Source organism: Myxine glutinosa, chromosome 4 (genome assembly GCF_964187855.1).
Source record: "Myxine glutinosa chromosome 4, kmMyxGlut1.1, whole genome shotgun sequence".
NCBI classification, from domain to species: domain Eukaryota; kingdom Metazoa; phylum Chordata; class Myxini; order Myxiniformes; family Myxinidae; genus Myxine; species Myxine glutinosa.
This window is the reverse complement of record NC_136264.1, coordinates 211,268,816-211,286,000: the sequence shown is the minus strand read 5'-3', so window position 1 is coordinate 211,286,000 and position 17,185 is coordinate 211,268,816. Positions and strand designations below refer to the sequence as shown.

Sequence of the window (17,185 nt, the reverse complement as noted above, 5' to 3'; positions counted from 1 at the left end):
TGTTCTCCATCTAAGGTCTTCCTTGTCCCAGGAGCATGTTGAAGCCCGGAGGGCGAATCTTCCCTCACTGCATTGTGGTCATGGGTCAACTCGTCCAATCAGAGGCCCTGGAGAAGCAAGGGGCCGTTCAGGGCAAGAATCCTACACTGGGGTACAATATTGCCCCTTTTGTCAACCTTTATGCGGTAAGACCTGGGGATTTGAGAAGAATAGAAGGATTGGGGGTGGGGTGGGAGGGGGGTGCTCATTTTTATTACAAAATAACTATACACTGTGCACTGCAAACTACACCATGGTTTATATTGGTTTATAAATACCACATCTTGATACATTTCCATTGCTGAGTCATTCAAAAGGGCTTAAACTGTTGTTACAAAGTTTAAGAATTACTTAAAAATGGATGGAGGGGATAAGAATATGACAGTTAACTGGGAAAGAAACCATTTAGTTAACAATCGATAACCATTTTGCTTGGAGAGAAAAACAGTTTAACAGATGGAAAAAGAAAGAGCAATCAGAGATTGCGGCTCCTCGCCGGGACGTGCTTTTAGTGGTTTTTAAGGCTTTTGTGTTAAAACAAAGATGGCGGCCGAACCACGTGACCAATGACGTCATCATTCTTCTCTCCACCAATTTATCCTTAGATGACACTCAAGAAATTGTATCTTGATTGGATGAAGTTTTGTTCTTGTCGAATTATGACGTCATAATGGAGGCACCTATGACATCATCATCATCATCATCATCATCATCATATTTTATTACCTCCGCCACCGAAGGTGGACGGAGGTTATGTTTTCACCCCTGTCTGTCTGTCTGTTTGCTTGTCCGTTTGTGAAGAAGATATCTCAAAAAGTTGTGGATGGATTCAGATGACATTTGGCAGAGATGTAGCGTATGTGACAAGGACGAAAGGATTAGATTTTGGTGAAGATCTGGATTCGGATCCGGATACTAGAATTTTTTAAGTGATTCTTCACCATTGAGTGATGGAGCTAAAACCAACATATAGCAGGATATCTCAAAAAGTATCGATGGATTTGGACGAAACTTGGTGGAGAGGTTGGGTGTCTGACAAGGACGAATCGATTCCATTTTGGTGAAGATCCGGATCCGGCTAGTATAATTTTTTAAGTGATTGTTCACCATTGGGAGATAGGGCCAAAAACTATGCATAGTAGGATATCTCAAAAAGTTGTGGACGGATGATTTTGATTAAATGTGATTCTTTATTGTGATTTTCTGGTCTACTCTGGGATACAAAATGTAAACTGTTCAGCTGGCGGAGGTGTACTCTCTACAGAGTGCCGTTCTAGCTCCCCATGGAGAGTTCTTTACAATGAGCCATGTCTCCATTTTTTCTATGCAGCGCTTTCGGAGATATAGAGGTGCAATGTTTTTCGGTTTTTCCAAGTTGGTGCCCGTACCACGTGACCTATGACATCATGATTGCCATTATAAAATTCTACAGGAGGAGGTGCATCTATGGTGAAAATTTCCTGTCAATCGGACTAACAGTTGCAGACAAAATCATATTTATTCTGTGCGGACAAACAAACAAACAAGAAGACGTCATGCGTAGCACGATACTTGCAAAATCCGCCCTCCCCCAAAAGTTTTCCAATGATACATGATGGCCTATGTTGACCTTTTGGCCTATGGTGACCTCAAAAATACTTGGTGTTGAATTCAGTAACCAGATATGCAAGTCCTCTTCAAATTTCAAGTCAATCGGATGAAAATTGAGGATTTTAGAAATTTGGCCTATGTTGACCTTTTGGCCTATGTTCACCTAAAATATAATTTGTGGTTGAATTCAGTGACGAGATATGCACGTCTTTTTCAAATTTCAAGTCAATTGGATGAAATTTGAGGATTTTAGAAATTTGGCCTAGGTTGACCATTTGGCCTATGTTGACCTCAAGAATAGTTGGTGGTTGAATTCAGTGACCAGATGTGCAAGTCCTCTCCAAATTTCAAGTCAATTGGATGAAACTTGAGGATTTTAGAAATTTGGCCTATGTTGACCATTTGGCCAATGTTGACTTCAAAAATTATTGGTGGTTGAATTCAATGACCAGATATGCAAGTGGTCTTCAAATTTCAAGTCAATCGGATGAAAATTGAGGATTTTAGAAATTTAGCAAAGTTGGTGACCTTTGGCCTATGTTGACCTTTTGACCTATTGACCCCAAAAACAATAGGCTTCTGGCATTTGACCAACTCTACCACTTGGTGAAGTTTGGTTGAAAATTGTGACCTGTAGGCCGGTGACAAACTAACAGAGTCACAAACACAACCGACCAATATACTTGAAAAATCTTCGATTTGCAAGTAATAAACAAACAGACAAACAAATGGGCTCAAATGCAATATATTCTCTTCTGGCGAGGGCTATCTGAATAATGAAATTACAGAAATGATAGCAGAGCAGACAGGTGCAAGTGAACAGGCAGGACCCACCTGAATATGGAATGAAAAAAATGACCATAAGAGCAGGTGGTTAAAGTAAAACTTATAGAACAGGAAGAAGAAACTAGAGCTTCCAGGGAAGCAGAACTCAACTGAACTGACTGGACAACTTTAAAGTAGGTCAGTTGTCTGTACTAGATTTGACTTAAGATAGCAACCTACCTTGTGTGGTAAGAGTCTCACACACCAAGTTTGATCAAAATCCATAAATATTTGTGGAGGTTAAAGTCTTAACGTCGTTTCGGAGCTGAAAACAATATGGCGGCCATTTTGTGACGGATCGGGTTGGAATGCAATAGTAACCTACCTTGTGTCGTAAGGGTTAAACGTTCTAAGTTTGATCAAAATCTGTTAATATTTGTGGACGCTAGAGTGTTAACGTCGTTTTCATGACCAAAAATAAAATGGTGGCGTAAGTCTGCCATTTTTCAATGGATCGGGCTGAAATGTAATACCAACCTGGTCCTTGGGGTAAGGATGCTGCATGTCAAGTTTGATCAGAATCGGTTGATATTTGTGGACGCTGGAGTGTTAACGTCGAAAAGTTAACGGACGACAGATGACAGACGACGGCGACAGACGACGGACGCCGGTGGGTATGTGATGAACTCAACTGGACGGTAGTCCAGTTAAGTTAAAAAGAACATTCCAGTGTTGCTTTGTCTGTATGCTTGGGGTCATTGTCCTGTTTGAACATAAATCTTTGCCACAGTCTAAGGTCTTTTGCACTCTGAACCAGGTTATCCTCAAGGATTTACCTGCATTTGGCTCTATTCATCTTTACAAGTCTCCCAGTCCCTGCCGCTGAAAAGCATCCCCATAGCATGATGCTGCCACCACCATGCTTCATGGTAGGGATGGTGGTAGGTGGGTGATGAGCTGTGCTCGGTTTCCACCAGACGTAGCGCTTTGCATTCAGGCCAAAGAGTTCAATTTTCATCTCATCAGACCACAGAATATTTTACGTCATGCTCTGAGAGCCGTTCACATGCCTTTTTGCAAACTACAGGTGTACTGTCACGTGCCTTTTTCTCAGGAGTGGCTTCTGTCTGGCCACTATTCCATAAAGCCTCGACTTTATGGCAAGTTCTCCCATCTCAACCAAGGAACTCTATAGTTCTGTCAGCATGGTTATTGGGTTCTTGGTCATCTCCCTGACCAAGGTCCTTTTTGCCCGGTTGCTCAGTTTGCCCAGACGGCCAGCTCTAAGAAGGGTCTTGGTAGTTCCATATTCTTTACATTTCCTAATGATGGAGCTTCCTTTGCTCTTGGGAACTTTCAACACTAGAAATTGTTTTATACCCTTCCCCTGATCTATGCCTCCTCACAGTTCTATCTGGGAATTATATGGACAATTCCTTGGACTCCATGGTAAAGTTTCTGCTCTGACATTCACTCTCAACTGTGGGACATCAGATAGAAAGTTGTTTCTTTCGAAATAATGTCCAATCAATTTAAATTGGCTACAGGTGGACTTAAATCAAGTTGTGGAGACATCTCAAGGATGATCAAAGGAAATTGGATGCACCTGAGCTCAATTTGGAGTGTCGTAGCAAAGGGGTTGAATACTTGTTGATGCAAGACATTCCAGCTTTACATTTTTAATTATTTCGTTAAAGTTTCTTGAAACAAAATTCCACTTTAACGTGTTATGGGTTATTATGTGTAGATCAGTGACAAACAAAAATCTCACTTTAATCAATTTTAAATTCAGGCTGTAACACAACAAAATGTGAAAAAGTCAAGGGGTGTGAATACTTTGTGAACGCACGGTATATCATGGTACTATCATGGTATATCATAGAAGTATTATGAAGGCGATTTGTGTTCTACAGTGTTCAAGTGTATAATTCAAGTTAAATAGATTTAAGAGTTTTAAAGGCATATAATAATTTCTGGGTGTTACCGTCATTTTCCCCCGTGCCTATTACACCACCTTATCGGACAGGTTATGTTAGTTATTCGTGCCTGTTGTTTATGTGCTTTATTACGTCCTTAAAAACAGTACCTTTCCTGTTTAGAATGTTTTTCAATTTTGTTTCACTACCAGAAAGACCAAAAAAAAATGCCGCTTTTACGCAAATTACATGCACAATCGGGATGAATTCAAAGCCAAGGTGTGGGAAAAAGGAAAATTTGTTTTCCTATTCATGTTCCGATTCGTGTTCAAAATATACCACTCAATTAAAAAAAGTTGTTCCTCGATCATAAACTGATAAGACAGACAGACGATCATGAACCAATTACTTAACCCCACTTTACGCTTCGCATGCGTGGTGTAATAACCAAAGTAATTGCAGGAACTCGCTTGTTCCATTTAAAATTATTAAACCTGTTTTTTTAAAGAGTGTCAGGAGAAATCGCCCCGTTGTCTTGTGGGGCAAAAAAAAATCTATTTTGATTAAAATACATTGTTGTAATCCTTGAATTTGTACATGATATAAATTTAACAAAAATGTCTCGAGGCCTTGTGAAATGGAAAAAATTAATTTATCATAAAGAATTCCTCTGAAGTGGTGCTGCACCCGGATGTAAACACCTTGTGCTCGGAGCACCAGGTTGGTGGATTGTAGTCGAGCCCTAGTCTCTTCCAGGTTTGAAACTTCGTTGATCGAGATGGTGAACGGTATTCGCCCACATTCTAGTAGCCGGATCCCGAACTTCACCAAAATGTTACTATTTCTTCCTCGTCACATACGCTACCTCTCCACCAAGTTTCGTCAAAATCCATCCACAACTTTTTGAGATATCCTGCTCATAGATAAACAGATAGGGGTGCAAACAACCTCCATGCATCCACCTTTGGTGGCCGAGGTAACAAAGTGGAAGTACGACATGCGTTTGTCAGAAATGATCTCATTACTTTACTTGACGAACATTATCCAGATCACTGTCCAGATCGTTTTGTCCCAATTTCTAAACCGATACACAAATGCTGTGCGACCAATAGACCATCACTCTGCACATTGACACCAAAATAAAGTTTACAAAGCAAAATGCCTGTTTAATAAACTAGATAACGTGATATTTTTCACAGGTTTCAGCAACGGCCATTCGGTTTACACCTTGTTTATTGAACGGTTGGTAAGCGCAGGTAATAGCAGGTGTGAAGGCAATAGTCTGTATGAGATGGAATATGTGGCTCGTAATAGCCAAACCTGCATTGGGAAAGACGATAATAACTGTGTTTTCGTCAGACATTTGAGTCTTGCTGTTGAAATAAGGTTCACAAAAAAAGCAAATTTGTACGTGTGTTTAATACAGGTGCCGCTGCAACAGAATGTGCACCTGGACACGCTGCCACACCGTGCTCTCAGCCACCCAACCGTCCTCCTGCAGCTTGACCTCATGGTGTGCCGATCGACCTTGATGGAACGGACCACCAAGGTAAATGATGACGTGAACTAAGCCATTGAAGAAGCGATTTGTTTTCATCTTCCCTTTGATTTGAACATGTAAAATGTGATAGAAATGGAAATCTTGTTCCGCAAGTGTTTTTTGATTGTGGTGGTCGCTTTTAAAACGAGCAGACACATGGCATCCGTGTGTAAGATAGAGGAACAGGGACCTCGTTGTGCATTATCATGGCATCCGTGTGTAAGATAGAGGACCAGGGACCTCGTTGTGCATTATCATGGCATCCGTGTGTAAGATAGAGGATCAGGAACCTCGTTGTGCATTATCATGGCATCCGTGTGTAAGATAGAGGACCAGGGACCTCGTTGTGCATTATCATGGCATCCGTGTGTAAGATAGAGGACCAGGAACCTCGTTGTGCATTATCATGACATCCGTGTGTACGATAGAGGACCAGGGACCTCGTTGTGCATTATCATGGCATCCGTGTGTAAGATAGAGGACCAGGAACCTTGTTGTGCATTATCATGGCATCCGCGTGTAAGATAGAGGACCAGGAACCTCGTTGTGCATTATCATGGCATCCGTGTGTAAGATAGAGGACCAGGGACCTCGTTGTGCATTATCATGGCATCCGTGTGTAAGATAGAGGACCAGGAACCTCGTTGTGCATTATCATGGCATCCGTGTGTAAGATAGAGGACCAGGAACCTCGTTGTGCATTATCATGGCATCCGTGTGTAAGATAGAGGACCAGGAACCTTGTTGTGCATTATCATGGCATCCGTGTGTAAGATAGAAGACCAGGAACCTTGTTGTACGTTGTCCTTTCTCCACCATTCGAACAATCCTTCACTGCAATATTCGATCAAGTTTTCTCTTGCGGCCACGTCCAGGGAGGTTGGCTACAGTGCCATGGGCCTTAAACTTCCTGATAATATTGCGTACGCTTGACACAGGAACATCAAGGTCTCTGGAGATGGACTTGTAGCCTTGAGATTGTCCATGCTTGGATACAATCTTGTGTCTGACCTCCTCAGGCAATTCTCTGGTTTTCTTTCTTTTCTCCATGCTTATTGCGGTGACGCAGTGACACAAAACATCAGAATGCCTCATTTTCTCATTCAAACTGGTTGAATGAGTGATTTTTATATTGCAGGCACCTGCAACTTCACCACAGGTGAGTTCAATTCCAAAGTGAAGGAGAATCACCTGCTTGAAATCTAATTATTTCTAACAACTTCAAAAAGATGCCAATAATATTGTCCAGGCCATTTTATGATTTCTGTGTGGAATAATTTATGATTTCTGTGTGAATAAAGTTTTAGTATTTTTTCACCTTTTTTGTTTTGTTCCACTGCAAACCAAAGAAATACAAATGTGGATACCAAAAGATTTTTTAATTTCAAAAATTTTCTGGAAAAAGTGCAAGGGTGCCAATATTTTTGGCCATGATTGTAGCCTTTTTTTGGTGCCCGCACCCCTTTGGTTCTCAGAATATTTTCTTGCACCTTGTCAAAAATTGATGACTAAGGACAGGTTTCAGAATTCGATTCTTAGCACTTCTTTATTTTTGCAGCAAAACGATACATACAGCTTGTTTCACACCCCCAGAAATGACGTTTCACACTCCCAGAGGGTGTGTGCACCCCAGGTTAAGAACCACTACTCTAGGCCAGTCGGCCATCCTGTTGCTATCACCTTTGAGTTGGAAGCCGCACTTACCTGTGGTGCATTGGACTGGCTGTGAAATTTGTGCATCCCCCAACCTTTTGGGGAAACATTTTGTTTGAACTGTTGGGAAGTATCTCACTATAATTCACCAAATGTCCGTCCGTCCGTTCCCAGGTACCGCAAAAACGGCTGAACCGATCGCAACGATATTTTGGGTGGGTAATCCTCAGACCCCTTGGAGTAAAATAGGCTATATTGTTTTTCCAATTTTTTTTCCCAATTTTTCCAAACACTATGGAATAATATTTACCGATATGAACAGTGATGTGGCTTTTGTTGAAATTCTACGTACCAGGAGAGAGTAGATCGACTCCTGACGAACTCTTCCGATATAAACGTGCGGCTCCGAAGTAACACGGAAGCGTGTGCAAAGCGACTAAGAAACATGTGTAGCGGCCGCTTTCGTGTTAGATTTGGCGCGCACTCTTCACACATAAACGTGCGACTGAGAAAGACGTGTAGAGGCCGCTTCCGTTTTGCAGATTCGGCGCGCACTCTTCACACATAAACGTGCGACTGAGAAAGACGTGTAGCGGCCGCCTCCGTTTTGCAGATTCCGCACGCACTCTTCACACACAAACGTGCGACTGAGAAAGACGTGTAGAGGCCGCTTCCGTTTTGCAGAATTCAATCTTTTTTCAAAATGGGCACCATGTACTGTTTAGATTTTAATGATTTGCGTGTGATATGATTCAACGGATGTTTATATGAATCGTTTAAAATAAAAAAAGCCTTCAATTTCTGATATTTTTCCTTTTCATTTGGGCCTCACAATTGAAGCCCCGCCCATAGGGCCGGTACCGTTGCTAGTAAATATAATGCACCTGTAACGGCCACCTCGCGCTCTCCTCTCATGTGGCTGCACTCGTTCCATTAAGATGTGATGTATTTGAGAAATTTCTCTTCCATAACAGGAGAAAACCGTAAATGAGTTTTTTTTGCATTATTTTTGAGAAATGCAACACAAACTGCAAGGCAGATGCATTCAACACTAGTGATCTAACTTCGAGTTTTAAAAAGCGGAATGAACTAACTGGTGGAAGTGTGTCATTGCTGCGCACCACTTGTGGCACACGGACGAGCACCGTTAGAGGGTAGAGGTTTTGTCACTCCGCATTGGAAACACCCAAAAGGTCCTCGTTATAAAAGATAGTTGACAATGAAGCAAGGTGGTTTCGTTTTCTTTATTTTCTCTTATGAAGTCTGTGACACCTTTTGTGTTTGCCTGTCAGGTGTGCATCACTGCAGCTGGGAAAGCTTCAGCCATTGCCCTCTGGTTGGACCTCGGTCTTAGCTCCAACGCCCCCCGGATCTCAGCTTCGCGACCGAGTTCTCACATTCTTCAGACCGCTACTCTTGTCCAACCAGAGTGGGTGGTTTCACCCGGCCAGTCCATCCATGTGCGGACGACGTGCCGCGATGGCTGCTTGGATGTACAGCTGGACACCATCTAGTCTAGCACATCATCGACCTCGATTCGTGAGAACCAATGGTTTTTAACCAATATGATCGAAACACACAAGCCACTTGGAATTAACCACTTCCTGACTTTATATGTTTCCCTTGTTTTCAAAAAATTCAACTGAATAAGTTGTACAATCTTATGGCTTATTATCCATTTTATCCAGGTTATGCTTCAAATTATTTTATTGTTTGACATGTACAGAAGCCTTATCTCCATTTCATTAATCTCACAATGATACTGTCAACGCAGCAACACTTGACACTTCCTGAAAGCAAAGCTTAATATAATAATTGCTATTATGAACTAATCTGGACATGTAGAATGAAGACCTCGTCTTGCCGATGAAGGTTGGTGTTGATCTTCAGCAGACAGAGCGATGGATGGAATCGACATGGCATTGATCGAGGAATGCTATCTAGTGTGGGAAGCTGGGAAAAGGTGACGTTTTGGGCGATAACCCTTGGTCGGAGTAAAAGAGAGTGGAGGGTTAACGCCCGAAACGTCAATGTCCCCTTCTTTCTGCTTCCCACGGCGGTTAGCCTACCTGGGTCGATATTCTGTTGATTTCACAATCATCTGGACATGGTTTGATCAATCAGATTTGGAAGTGCTTTGGAATATTCTGCAAAAGGCAAATAAATTTGAATTGTTTCAAACATTTACCCCCTGCTGCTATCATTTTACTAACAGAGTCCCCCCCACGATATTGCTCCAAGCATGCAACATGTTGTTATTGCAAGTACCTTTATTTGGGTGGTGTATAGACAACTGACAGCTGCATCAATCTTTCCCGAAGCTGCATCAATCACCTCTCCCCCTGCCCCACCGCACGACCGACATCACCAGCAAAGAGAAAACACCCCGATACACAAATTGGGGTCATGCTGTTCCTAGGGATTGGAGGCCACCTTTGTTCTTGCGTACCCATGTCCTCTACTCGTACAGTAAGTGTGCAGCCCTCAATGGAATTGCACAATCTCCTCTCCCAGTAAAAGCTGATATTCCCCAAAGCAGCGTCCTGGGCCCGCTTTTGCTCCTCATTTACTTAAGTGTCCTCTGATGTTCTGAGTAACCCTGGGGCTTCCTCACTGTACACTATCCCAACAACAGGACAGCAGCAGCTGCTCCCGTCTCCACTAATCTAGAAAGGATCACATGATGGTCTGACAAGTGGAATATCAATCAATCGAGGCAAATCTCATACTCTTACCGTGTCTGGAAGGATCATCAAAAACCCACCAATATATTTACATAATCAACCACTGGAAATAAGTTGACTATTGAGCTTCTGGGCCTCACCATCTGTCACCCTCTTCTGGGTAATGTATCCCTACCATATTTCATGGACCGATGTGTATTTGTTTGTCGCGCTACTCCTCCTACAGTTCTTGGCTGATTCCATCCAGACTTGCAACATAGGATCAGCATGACCCCAATTGGTGCATAGAGGTGTTTGTATCTTTGCCAATGGCCTTGAGGGGTGGGGGGAGAGAGGGAGGATGAAAATTCTCTATGTAAATGTGTATTGTGTAGCACCACCTCCAGGTGGGAGAGGGTATTACAAGTCCCTACCCTTTAAGGTACAGCACCCACATTTTCCATTATATTCTTTTTTTTTTAAATTGCACATTTCAATAAATATAACATAACCCCGCTCACCGCTCCCATCGGGAGTGGGTACTTCTAGTGTATGTAATGCTTCAAACGTCAATCGCAAACTGTGCTCCATCGCGCCAATTTCCTCTTTGGCGAATCTGTATTTCTCGTGGTTGACGAGAGCTTCGTCTGGAGCTCATTGTAATACTGCTCTCCTACGGAGCTGATCTGGATCTCCCACTCTTCACCTCTCTCACAAAGAAGCTGAAGCATAAGGCCTGCTACTCTCCCCTCACAGACAGGTTGCTGATGCGTTTTCTACCACCTCTATTACTCCCTCTGTTTTCAACCCACTGATCCTCCCAATTTAGAGGATGAAGGTGTATTTAAAACAACCCCCTCTTTGTTTAATTTCCAAAATCCAGACTTACTGCTCACCTCCACTTCTTTGTTATTCATGCAAGAGAAAACTTGATCGAAGATTGCAGCTTAGGATTGTTCGAATGGTGGAGAAAGCACCTCGATCAACTGCCAAACAGATTAAAGCTGACTTTCACACAAGGTACGGCAGTTTCAACTCGCACCATCCGTCACCAATTCAATTAAAGGGGGTTCTGTGGTAGGAGACCCAGGAAGACCCCATTACAGAGAGAGAGAGAGAGAGAGACAGACAGACAGAGACAGACATGTAAGAAAGCCCGACTAGACTTTGCCAAAACACACCTGAACAAACCAAACTCCTTCTGGGAGAACGTCCTGTGGATAGATGAGACCAAATTCGAGCTTTTTTTGTAAAGCACATCATCTCTATGTTTACAGAAAACAAAATGAAGCCTTCAAAGAAAAGAAAACCTTCCCTACAGTCAAACATGGAGGAGGTTCAGTGATGTTTTGGGGTTGCTGTGCTGCCTCTGGCACTGAGTACCTTGAATGAGTGCATGGCATCATGAAATCAGGAGATTACCAAGGAATTTTGGAGCGTAATGTTCAACCCAGTGTCAGAAAGCTGGGTCTCCGTCAAAGGTCATGGGTCTTGCGGCAGGAGAATGACCCCAAACACACTTCAAAAAGCACCCAGGAGTGGTTCAAGACAAAACGCTGGACTGTTCTGAAGTGGCCAGCACTGAGTTCAGATCTAAATCCCATTGAACACCTGTGGGGAGATCTGAAAACAGCAGTTGGGAGAAGGTACCCTTCAAATCTGGGAGAACTGGAGCAGTTTGCACAGGAAGAGTGGGCCAAACTGCCAGTAGAGAGAGATGTAGGAAACTCATTCATAGCTATAGGAAGTGCTTGACTGCAGTTATTTTGTCCAAAGGCCGTGCTACTAAATATCAAGTCTTAAGGTGTCAATAATTTTGTCAATGCCATTTCTATTTATTTTCTGATTTAAAGGGATATATTAAGTTCTGAATCAAAAACAAAGGTTCTATAATATTAACAGTGAAATAAAGAATTGTTCAACCACAAAGAGACCAAACAATTTCAACTTATTTTTAGAGGAAATTGTGAGTTATTTGAAAAAAGTGCAAGGGTGCCAATATTTTTGGCCACGACTATGTTGCCTTTATTCCCTTCCTGCTCTTCCATGAGCCTAACCTTTGTATAAACAAGAGTAGCTTTCCAACTTAACACCATTAGAAGTACCGGTACAAGTTATGGCAAAGAGGTAAGTAATTGACCTTCAATAAAGACTTACCAATTATTAATAGCAAACATCTACACAATATGGCACTTTCAAAATGGCACAATCCACCCAGAATGCTCAGTGCACATGCGCAAAAACCCCAGGAAACTGGCGTGTTTGGGGTGGAATAAAATATATTGTGTCTGGAATAAGGATTGTTACTTGGAATGGCTCACCAAGCTTATGAAAGAAGCCAAAAATACTTAGAAAAGTACCTCAGAGAAAGGGTTATGCCTCTGCACAACGAAAGACTCAGATAACCTTCTCAGTTCGCCGAACGTGCAGCTGGTCGTAGCACTGGCTCCTGACCACGTGGGTCGGTGCAAGACCCGAGTGGATGTACATGTGCTACACAACCCCCATGGCGGATCACTACCAGTCCAGTGAATGGATTCACTGGATTCTGGAGTGAATGCATCTGGATTGGATGCTTCTGAACACCAATGGGAAGGACGTATCTGGGGCTTGTGCATTTACAGGGTAAGTTTAAAATGATGATATTTACTAATATGGCCCTACTGCAAAGCCGCAATGAGCCGGCGAAACCAAAGCCTCTATTGAACTTTTTCGCAATTGTTTATGCATACTTCCACATCCGCAAGATGGCAGCCTCCTTGGAGCGATTTGGTGCATCAAAGCTTCAAAATTCTCAAAGGATCCAGCAAAATCTGGCTTTTCAACATAATACGCGTTCATTCACAACACCGGCTTCGACGGCTATTAATCATGTTGGGGAGGAGAGGGAGTGGGGAGTTACACAAGTTGTGCGGGCCATTACTACTCCAACTACAGTTCTGGCCAGATAACATTCAGATTGTCTACATCGGATCAGCATGACCCGAGTTAGTGTATGGGGGTGTTTTTATCTTTTCTGGTGGTCTTAGGGGGATGTCAGGACGGGTGGGGGGAAGGGGTGACATATTTTCTACGTAAATGTGTATCGTGTTGCGCTGCCTCCAGGTGGGAGAAGGCATTATAAGTCCCCACCCTTTACAGTACCGTATTCCTGTCTGCATGTCTTCCAGTGCAGTGAGGTGTTTATTACACAGCAAGAGTTATTTGGAGAGTTATTTTGAATTACAAGTTTGAATAAGGATAATAACATAACCCTCCCTGGACACTCCCATAGGGAGCGGGTCCTTCCAGTATATATACAGACTTGGCATTTAATATGGAATATTTTTTTTGTGGGGGTGAACTTACTTTTCAAGATGTCTTAGAACCAAGAGTTCATTGGAATTATGTTGAAATTATTCTAGATTTTGTTAATGTGACCTTGAAAAGAAACAAAAACCACATTTGACATTTCGAAACAAATAAATTAATCCTTGAAAGTGATGTAAACTGATATCGAACTCAATTCATGGACAGTACTGTGTTTAACTTCCGTACGTTTTCCAGAAGTATCTCTATTTTGCACATTAGCCAAAAATTTTTTTCAACAAAAACAAAAGCTAAATTATGACTGGGATTACAGACAGTAAAATTACAGTTCAGTACTTCGTGTAACCCCCAGGAGCATTCAGGAGAGCACGTACACGTCGAGGCATGCTGTTCACGAGATTTGCCAAGGTTTGGACAGGAATCGCTTGCCTCTACACCACGGTCAGCAAGAAAGTGTTGGACCATGCGAGCATGATGAGGCCGTGCCTTGTCATCTTGGAAGACAAAGTTTCCTCGAAAGGCTGCACGAGCAAATGGAAGCAATGTTTCTTCCAGAATGGCCCTGTGCTTGAACTGGTTCAGGTTTCCATTCAGAACAACCAGGTCAGTTTTGCCCCCTGCATGAAAAGCAGCCCAAACGGTCACCCCACCACCTCCAGCTTGGACTCTTGGCACTATACAATCTTGGTTGTAGGCTTCATGCACTTGTCTGCGCACTCGGACGCGGCCATCTTGACGATAGACCAGAAATCTAGATTCGTCACTGAAGATCACGTGATTCCAGTGTCCTGGCTGCCATTGACGGTGCTCTCTGGCCCACTGCAATCGGCGCTGGCTGTGTTGTCTGGTCAGGCGTGGCTTTCTCAGGGGATGCCTGGCACGATAGCCTGCTTGAACCAGTCGTTGGTTGACTAGCCTTCTGGATACAGGCACATTTGTCAGTTGCTGCCACTCAGCCCTAAGCCGATTAGCTGACTTGGTACGGCCATTGCGGACTAACCGGTGCAGCTGGCGATCATCCCTCCTTGTGGTTCTGCGGGGACGCCCTGGCCTCGGTATTGGAGTAGGGACACCCCTCTGAGCATTTCGTTTCAGGATCTTTGACACCTGACCTTGAGTGATGCCATACTGCCGAGCAATAGCACGCTGTTTCATGCCGTAATTTCGTAAAGCCACCACTCCATGACAAACAGCATTGTCGAGTTGACGGACCATCTCCAGAGGAAGCGGCAATAACTTTTGGAGATGTGCAGCAGTTGTTTTCCACTAATACAGAACGCAACAACCCTTGTATACCCGACAGTGAAGCCAATCATCAAATGCACCTGTCCGTACATTTTGCCACGCCACCTGTGATATAATCCTGTTGTTGACTTCTTGCTGCGAAAGACAATCAGTGACATGGTTCTTTTAACAAAGAAATCACCAAAGTGTAAAAGAAACTCACCAGATTGATATACTGAGTTAAGAAAGTAAACCCAAGTCAAGAAAAAAAAAAATTCCATATTAAATGCCAAGTCTATATAAATACTGTATTCCTATGAACATTGAAATTGGTTCCACGGCCACAAGAGACGTATGTGTGCGTGTGCATGTGCGTGTGCGTTCCACGGCCGACACTAGAACGTACGTACTAACAGGAAATGGTACGAACTTGACATCTCTCGTCCGTGGATATTTCTCATATTCTCGTGAGTCCAATTTGCATTCACTAACAGAACAATTGTGTTTACCATCTTGAAATTGCCACTCTTCCGTTTAAAAGACCATTTGAGTCGATTTTGTGCTCGTAACAGCAGGTTACAAGAGCCCCAGCGAGCAGAACCGAGTCACAGTAAACACACACACAGGACATGCGCAAAAGGCCTCGTTTAGCATTCATACATCGCTTCGAAAGTCACGTATTGTATCTGACTGTGCATGTAACATGTGATCGATACAGTATATGATTCCTGATGGGAAGCAAAAATATTCGGACTGTTGTTGCCATTGCATAAGAAAGGGTACAATTTCAATCTCGGTAATATTTACAGAATATCGTCAAAACGTGGCAAACCTCTCTATTCCCTTTTTAGGAAGGATAGTCCGGGAGGCACTGGTCCAACATTCCAGGAACTTGATCATTGGGTTCCGGTGTTGTGGGGGTCTGACAGAGGCTATGGTAATGACCACCTTCACTTGCTGTGGGGCTAGAGGGTTCACTTCCTATTCTGTTGCCCCCCAGCAGTGCTGCTTTCTCCACTTCTTCTGGGGAAGGTGCTGGAACCAAGTTATTTGGCCTTCTGTTGAAAATGGTTTGCCCTGGAGAGAAGGGGAGAGGGGAAAGGGGGGAAGAGGGTAGAATTTGTGAACAGAAACGCAACTCAAAACATTTGGAAGAACTACAAGTAACTAGAACAGCCATCATAGAGCGCATACCTCCGACTGACTGAATAGTTTACATTTTATATCCCACCGATAGGCCGGGTCTATATCCGGACCTGAACCAAAATTGAATCAATTTGTCCTCGTCACACTCCCAACATGTCCAACCAGTTTCGTCCAAATCCATCCATAACCTTTTGAGATATCCTGATCACAGAGACAAATAGACAGACGTGAAAACACCTTCGGTGGCAGAGGTAAAACAATAGTTCTCAGAAAGGATGGTTTTGTTGCTATTTTGGCTTTGTCAATCTAAAAATTGTAAAAACCCATTTTGTGGCTTCATTTGTGCACCAAATGCCCCTGAAACTTGCCATTTTTCACTGTGATGAGCATCCTTGCCATAAAAACTGATTCATTCGGTTTTGTTTCGACCTATTTACGGTTCCATTTTTCCTGCTGAACCTGATTGGGTTTTTCGCAAAATCAAAACTTCAGAAAAGTTTCTCGCTACAGGTCCATGGATTAGTATAATGAGCCAAATCTGTGTAAATGTGGCACAATACGCTATCCAAGGGAGCAATCTTAAAAAAAAACATTTTTTGAGGCTCATGGAAGACTGAGGTGATAGAAGGTAAAAGGACAAAAAACTGAGAGTGGGGCAACAGTTTGATATTGAGGGAATGAATGAACAGGAAAGGAAACTAACGTCCAAGTAACATGTGGGTCAGGAAGGGTCAATTGGGGCAGAAAATATTGTGAGTAGGGGATGGATGACATGAGATGGTGGTGCACCGTCTGCTTGAAACCTCGGAGGAGAGAGGTGGATTGGACAGCCGCATAAAGGTGGATCCACAAACGGGGAAAAGAAGAACAAAATAGTTAAATGCAGTAAGCTTGGATTTTGGGAGCTTCCAGTACCCCGAGCTGGTTAAAAGCAAGTGCATCCTGGAATTTCTGGGAAGAGTTGGAGAGCAGAGCATAAGAAGCGAGACTAAAGGAGAGGTGCTAAAAAAACAGCAACCTCTGATGAGAAAGCAAAAGGTTTTGTGCTTCGACCTCATTGCAGGAGATGTCAATTATGTTGAGAACTCCAGATTCCAGGAGACAGATGTGGTGATTGGGTGGCAGCTCATCAGGGAGAGCAGTACTACATTGAGCAAAAGCTAAAGGCCTTGTAGGCTGCAAGTAGTTCTGATTTTACAACAAATGATTTGGAGCGATGGAGGATGACCAGTCTGCAGAAGGCTTTGGAGGCCAGCTTTGCTATATGGTCAGCCAAGGAGAGGTGGATAAAAAAGGCCGAGAAGTTCAAGTAAACCTCCTTCAGTGACCGATCATCGACG

General features: G+C 43.1%; 2 protein-coding genes across 6 annotated transcripts in view; one reads left to right on the top strand and one right to left on the bottom strand.

Annotated features, from left to right (window-relative positions):
* Positions 1-9,690, top strand: part of PRMT9 (protein arginine methyltransferase 9) — a 105,333-nt gene extending 95,643 nt beyond the window's left edge. For both annotated transcript variants that reach the window (XM_068114351.2, XM_068114352.2), the window contains 3 exons: positions 32-185; positions 5,737-5,859; positions 8,796-9,690. In XM_068114351.2, the coding sequence (XP_067970452.2) occupies positions 32-185; positions 5,737-5,859; positions 8,796-9,017 (499 nt within the window). In that variant the 3' untranslated portion in view covers positions 9,018-9,690. The remainder of the gene's footprint in view (positions 1-31; positions 186-5,736; positions 5,860-8,795) is intronic.
* TMEM184C (transmembrane protein 184C) overlaps positions 1-17,185 on the bottom strand; it is a 208,538-nt gene that overhangs the window by 166,807 nt on the left and 24,546 nt on the right. For 2 of the 4 annotated variants that reach the window (XM_068114361.2, XM_078776980.1), the window contains exon 10: positions 15,532-15,776. In XM_068114361.2, the coding sequence (XP_067970462.2) occupies positions 15,547-15,776 (230 nt within the window). In that variant the 3' untranslated portion in view covers positions 15,532-15,546. Of the gene's footprint in view, positions 1-13,685; positions 15,777-17,185 lie in introns of those variants that run through there. The other 2 variants (XM_068114360.2, XM_068114359.2) reach the window with 2 other exon arrangements.